General features: G+C 39.3%; 1 protein-coding gene across 1 annotated transcript; it reads right to left on the bottom strand.

Moving 5' to 3' along the window:
- Positions 1-1391: 1391 nt before the first annotated feature.
- LOC149044456 (uncharacterized) lies at positions 1392-5225 on the bottom strand. The gene is made up of 4 exons (XM_089208462.1): positions 4800-5225; positions 3089-3480; positions 2300-2390; positions 1392-1923 (listed from the first exon to the last, which is right to left on the bottom strand). The coding sequence occupies exons 1-4, from the start codon at positions 5098-5100 to the stop codon at positions 1589-1591; spliced, it is 1119 nt and encodes a 372-aa protein (XP_089064588.1). The 5' UTR covers positions 5101-5225; the 3' UTR covers positions 1392-1588.
- Positions 5226-6508: the final 1283 nt, after the last annotated feature.

Genomic DNA, 6508 nt, shown 5'->3' on the forward strand with positions numbered 1-6508 from the left:
GCCGCCTAATGACAGTTTACAAAGGTAGTCATATTTTTTGAGTCTTTATCTGCACTCATAAAAGCCATCCACTCTGAAGTGCATAACCATGTAGCTAATCATTGCAAGTTAACCCCAACCTTCCCCCCTCTCAAAAGAACATCGAGCGGATGCTTGAATAGAGATCTTGCCATTCAGCCGCTGCGTCTACAAGACTGATGGAACTACGCCACAACAATTTGAGTCAATTGAGGACCTTTATTTTTATCATTATCATTACTAAAATACGAAAATTCATTTTACACGTCTGTCAGTTATTAAATTGCTTACATACCTGGCAATACACACTTAGTACAGATTACTATTCTAACAGTGCGGCGTAAATTAAATTATTTCATAAACACTGAGATTTACACAGTGAAGTACTATCGTTCGTGTCTCTGATCGATTGGACGAACGCCGGTGATGTATTTTCACACGCGTTCGCTACCTCACAATCATGACACACTTCCTTTAATATGCCAGTTTTTACTTTTCTGAACAAAGAAGTACGTTTCGTGTTTTCAAGTTTGAGAAAAGCTATGAAACTCGAGAAAAAACTCACGGCTACATGATATCAATCCCTAGTTCGTACCTAATAAAGAAATGGTCATTTTTAAAGTTACGTCCAACGAGGAATAAATCCAAAAGTGATTCTGCATCGACTGATTCGTTCTCTGAGCCATTCAAAACACCTTGAAAATTTCCTTTACAAGCACTAACACATCCAAACAAGGCATTCCCTTGTTCAAAATATACATTAGATGATTAGTTCTCTGAACCATTCAAAACACCTCAATATTTTCCCGTACAATAAAACATCCGAAAAAGGCAATCCCTTGTTCGACATGCACATCGCTTAACTAGTTCCCTGAACCATTCAAAACGCCTTGATAATTTTCCATACAAGTAATAAAACATCCGAAAAAGGCAATACCTTGTTCGACATGGACATCGCTTGACTAGTTCCCTTTGTTGGACATGTACATCGCTTAATTCGTTCACTGAACCATTCAAACATGTAACAGTGTAAGATACCCCACCGTTAGCTGTAGCGACAAATCTGACATTCGCAAGCGGTCTACACATCCAAACTTGCAACAGGTGGTGAACAACTTTTCCGATGGCTCCCAGCTTTGATCCCAACGCCACTCTTTATGAATTGTTAAAATAGCCCCCACCCATTCGATGTAATATTTTCATACCTGTCAGTTAGCGACATGCATGTAACAAACCGCAGTTAAGAGTAAGGGAAACACCATTGAGGTCCTAAAGGGCAAGGAAGATTGTGCTGACATCAATATCGTCCTCAAATTGATTGTAACTACAACCTTCTCCGACCCACGCCGCAACCACTCTTCGGTGAACAAAAATTGTTTCCAAGTGATGTTTATTAAGAGACGGAATAATGTATTTTTTCTCATTATTAAAAGTTTGTTTGAACGGTGTTGCTTGCTTCAGTCCTTGTTCTCTCTCGTTCATCGCTATCAAACTATCTTTAATGAGGCTCATCAATTTACACCATAATTAATAGTAATGAAAATACTAATAACGATAAAAATAATAATGATCAAACGAAATAGACAATAATAGAAATAATGATGATAATAGTGATAATTATGAACGCCCAAAGGATCAAACGCAGTCCACAACAGAAACTGCGAGGTCTCACAGTGTAAGATACCCCACCGTTAGCTGTAGCGACAAATCTAATATTCGCAAGCGGTCTACACATCCAAACTTGCAACAAGTGGCGAACAACTTTTTCCGATGGCTCCCACCTCTGATCCCAGGCCTTCACATCCTCTTCTCTGTAGGAGATTTTTCCAAAACGCAGGACCGTGTCCAGCAGAATGGTGTCCTCGAGAAATTCCGGCTGAGCATTGAATGGATCTGGCCTAATCCCTAATTAAGGTTAGATTATAATAGATTCATTAATAACTGAAAAAACCCTTACTAAGGATTTTGGCCCTTGCTCAATAGAAGCCTGGGTTAGTTTATGATAGAAAAAAAGATGACAAAATAATTTGCATAAAAGCATCAATTGCATTAAGTCCCTTAAGATATAAGTTTGTTAGCTAAATCAAATCAATATTTGCCAAATAACTTTCTGATTCCAGCGCTTCCTTTTCCTCTCTTCAGTTAGGACAGGGTCAGAGGACCTCTCAAATTGATACCCTAATCCCTAAAAATTCGTAAGTGCAATAAGCAAGGCAACTTCGTGAACGAGAGGTTTTGCCCCTAGAAATAATTTATCTCCAGATTTGGATTCTGCGCTTACTTTTTCTTCCCTCTTTCCTCTTATGTTTCTCTCGGGTTGAGTCGTCTCCACTTCGAGGTAGAAGAGGGTTCTTGGCATCATCACTTACGTCCTACGTGAATAAATGGATGAATAAACAAGAAACTCTGTCAAATGAGAAAGAAAGAAATGAGGAAGAATGAATCCAGGTGGGAACGACAGAAGGGAAACATTGGAAGATAGTTAATAGATCAATTGAAAAATCAAACAAACAACCAGTCAGGTGATAAGGGTACCCGGGAATCGAGAAGTTAAAGATTAAAAGGATCTAGGGAATAAAATATCAAGGAAGTCAAAAGAATCACAAGTTTGGTAACTGAAAAAATGTTGGAGCTATCACAGGAAATGAAGCATGCATCCAGTCGACTTCCTCTCTCGTTCAGTTTCCAGTTATGTCTGCCTGCCTGCCTGTTTGTCCGTCCTTATATGAGCTATACATTTGGTCTGTCTGTCTTACTGTCTGTGTTCCTGTCACTCTCTGTATGCTCGTCGTCCCGTCTTCGCACAACATATAAATTAAACTCCAACTGCCCTGTCAGAGAAAATTACGATAAATTTTTCATACAGTATATTTTCAGTGAACATATAAGTAACTGCGAATGAAAGTCACAGACAGCACAAGGACAGCTCTTTTCGGTTTCAGGTATAGTTTGCGTGATTTAAAGCTTCAAACTAGTCTAATGATTCACGCATTGCTTGTTGACACAAATTTGGTCGATAGCAAAAACGTGCAAATCATGACCACTAAACAATCTGAATCAAAGCGCATACCTCTTCTGAAACATCTGTGGTGGGAGGAGGCTGTGGTCTTGGTACATACCTTAACTTTAGCTCTTTCTTACCAAACTCTAAGAAGTGCAGTTCTGCTTCCTCGTCTGAATCATCAACAGTTCCAGAAGCAATGTTTACTGTTATGGATTTTGGCACATACTGAAACTTTTCTCCTTTCTTACTTGGGTCGAGGTAGTGCTCTAATGCTTTCTCGTGGATTCTTCTGTGATCTTTATTCCAAGAGAAAACGAAGCTTTTTCTTCCATCGAGATACTCTTTATCAAACTGTGGCGCCACTTTCCTTCGTGCCCAGTGTGAGATAACAAACCGTTCTTCCTCGTCTTCATCTCTATAATTATCATCGCCACCAATCACGATCAACACTTTGTCTCCTTGAAGTACAAGACACACCGTTACACATGCATCATGGATTTTAATGGATGACAATTTTCTTTTTAAATGTTTTGCACTTCTTAAGGTATGTTGAGACATTGCTCGGGGATTTTATATTTCTCAACCTTTCACCTTCAGAACCCACAGGGGAGAGGTAGTATGAGAGTAGTTTTGTAAATATACTGAAGTTGAATGATGAGCCTCTGTTTAACTTTCGACTATTTGTTTGTGACAATTCGACGTAAGAACCAACTAGATCATCAAAAAGCATTTACATCATACACTGTAACTATAGAAATATAGACCTGAGTAAATATTCATTACCACAATTATCCGATGGACTGCAGTTCATGAGTTCCATTTAAACCTTGTTCACTTATACTCACCTTATTTGGAGGATGTTTTGCAATCTTCGATTTAGAAGAGTTTAGAGGGTAACTTGATATACAACAAAACAAACCTCACACTTGGGAACCTATGTAGAACCTATGTAAAGCCTAGGAACATTTGTAGGACGAGCGAATGAACACTTGTCACGCTGCTCTAATCAACATTTTCACAAAGAGTTTGCACAGCTGTAGTCGTTTGTTTCCTTTAAATGCTTATCGATCCGAAACATTACTAGATTCTACCAAAATACAATTCCTAAATGGAGAGGTGATTATCTTTGGCTACAGTTCAGATGAGTCGGTGAAAAGGATTAGTGAGAAGAAAATTGGAGATGCAGATGACGATTTTCTTCTTGAAAATAAATGCCACATCAAAGGAAAGGAAGCCCGCAAAGTATCAAAGCGTTCTCCTCGAAAGAAATTTTTTGGTGTGTAACGATGGACTCTGATCTGAAATTCCTGCATTAGTCAAACCCAAACTATTTTAATAGCATTTACCCGGCATCGAAAATCCGTGTCCAAAGTCATCAAATTCTAAATACCATAGTAATGAACATTTAAAACGGTTTATTCTGATGCCAGGCCATGTATTTTCAGCTTATTCAAAAGCCAAACTTAATCGGATCTTACGTTCGCGTCGTTTTGTATTTAACTGAAACATGTGTAAAACAGCAATATTTTCATCTTAGCGTCTTTCGCTTTTCGTCATTTGAAGCCTTAGTATTGAGTAATTGGGTAGATGGCTGACAATTTAATGCAATAAAACTGACAAGAGTTCAAATGAGACTTTATACTAGTATGGCATCGTTATCATACTGAAATAGGGACCTTTATTGTTCTGCTCATTAGATCTTTTGTTTCGCCACCTACTCGCTGCCGTCGCCGTCGTGGTTTGCTAAAGGTCCCTAATGTTAGACGACCGACCATACCTGTCGCTCGCAGCAAAGTTTTGTAGATCTCCGCGTAGCCAATACCAGCGTTGTCCTCGTTGATGGAGAGACTAGATTCATGCGCATGGACAACAAAGACGGCATAATCCATTTGTAGCATTGGAATAGTCTTTCCACACACATCCGTCATTTCATGAAGGCGAAATTTTCGTTTATCCACCGATACTCTGAGGTTACGATCGTCTGCCATTTTGAGCAACAAGGTTTTCACCGAGTCCAAGCTATATGTGTTATCACAATTAAAAAGGTGAAACTTCGTTACCCTCACTGGACTCGCCATTTTTGTCGGTTATATCAGAGAACTTTCAATGAATACGAATCAGTTGCTTGCCACAAAACTTTGTTTACTGCAGTATAGCGACCATTTGGCTTTGTGTAAAGTCCGCTCGTCTTTCTCGGAAATTCAATTCGTCACGCAATACTCTCACTTTACTTAGAATCTAACTCGCATTTCAGTGTTGCTCCTTGTTTCTCATCTCTGGTTAAGTGAGCTGATTTGAGAAATTATTTGCTGGTGGCTGGAACCCAAGGGTCAAATCCAAATAAGAAAAGAAAAAAGACGCAAGAAAAGCTGAAGTGAAAAGTTCCTGTTTAAATCGCCAAGTTAAGGCCACAGTTTACATCATTCTACAAGAAGCGTCAGCAAATAAAACAACTTACCGGCTCGTATCATAATTACACTTAAGATATAACGCTTGCATTACACAACTATTCACCCTTCAGCCCAACCATGTCTAGATAAACAGCCAAATTAATCTTATTTTAAGCATGGAGCATTAAAAACAATTATAAATGAACAAATGTAACCGGTGCAATGTAACGGATGTAAGGGGGGAGGGGTTATGAAATGAATAAACACCTTTCTGGTTTACTGGTTTATCGGTTGATTGTGTTTTTCGCTGAGAAATTTTCCTCACACTTTCACGCTTTCCCTCAAAGCTTCACTTTTCGGCTGAATATTGGTTTTGTTTTAGAGTCTCTCTTACGCCAACAGTAAAGGCTGACATACTAGCCGCCTGAAGAGCTGGGAATGTCTGGGAAGCAGTAACCATTGTCTCCCCTCGATCCTCAATGTTCCCCTCGGTTTCGTATCGAAAGAATAAAGGCTGTCCGGGAGACATAAGTCACTGTTTCGCTGGAGGCCAGTCATTAAGTGCTTATTATATGAGGTGTGCGATCATATACGCATTTTTCTTAGCTGTTGGGGGACAGACGTCACGATCAACAACTTTTTTTCCATGTTGTCGTGCCTCTGTTCAATTATACTTTACAGAAAACGTCATAGTGGTAAATACTAAAAAGTGGCATACGAGCTTGCAGCTCAGCCGAATGTTTCACTTTTATTCTTGACGTCCTCTAAAATCTATTACTAAACAGGCCCACAGACACAGAAACATGGAACTTATTTATTGCATGCATTACAACGACATTCGTAACGAAAATCGCAACAACAATCACAACAACAGTCGTAACAACAATTGCAACAACATGCCCTTTTACGATAGAAAATGGCCAAGCAGCAAAACCATCGCTGACTTGAGGGCATCAATCTTTGCCAAAAACTTTTTTCTCTGGTAACGTGACTATTGACCGCACCATCATCATTAACAATGAATCGCACGTTTGCATCACGGACTAATTTCCATATTCGTGCCAAGTCTTCTACGGCTTCTACAGATGGCTGCCAT

Source organism: Pocillopora damicornis, chromosome 6, assembly GCF_964200805.1.
Source record: "Pocillopora damicornis chromosome 6, jaPocDami1.2, whole genome shotgun sequence".
Lineage (NCBI taxonomy): Eukaryota > Metazoa > Cnidaria > Anthozoa > Scleractinia > Pocilloporidae > Pocillopora > Pocillopora damicornis.

What these genes read in the sequence shown, in the direction of transcription:
- LOC149044456 (XM_089208462.1), bottom strand. Translation starts at nt 5,100, where the DNA reads ATGGCGAGTCCAGTGAGGGTAACGAAGTTTCACCTTTTTAATTGTGAT. An exon ending in CCACAGATGTTTCAGAAGAG is followed by an intron (nt 2,391 to 3,088) that starts GTATGCGCTTTG and finishes TTATTCACGTAG; the next exon opens with GACGTAAGTGATGATGCCAA. An exon ending in GAGGAAAGAGGGAAGAAAAA is followed by an intron (nt 1,924 to 2,299) that starts GTAAGCGCAGAA and finishes AACCTTAATTAG; the next exon opens with GGATTAGGCCAGATCCATTC.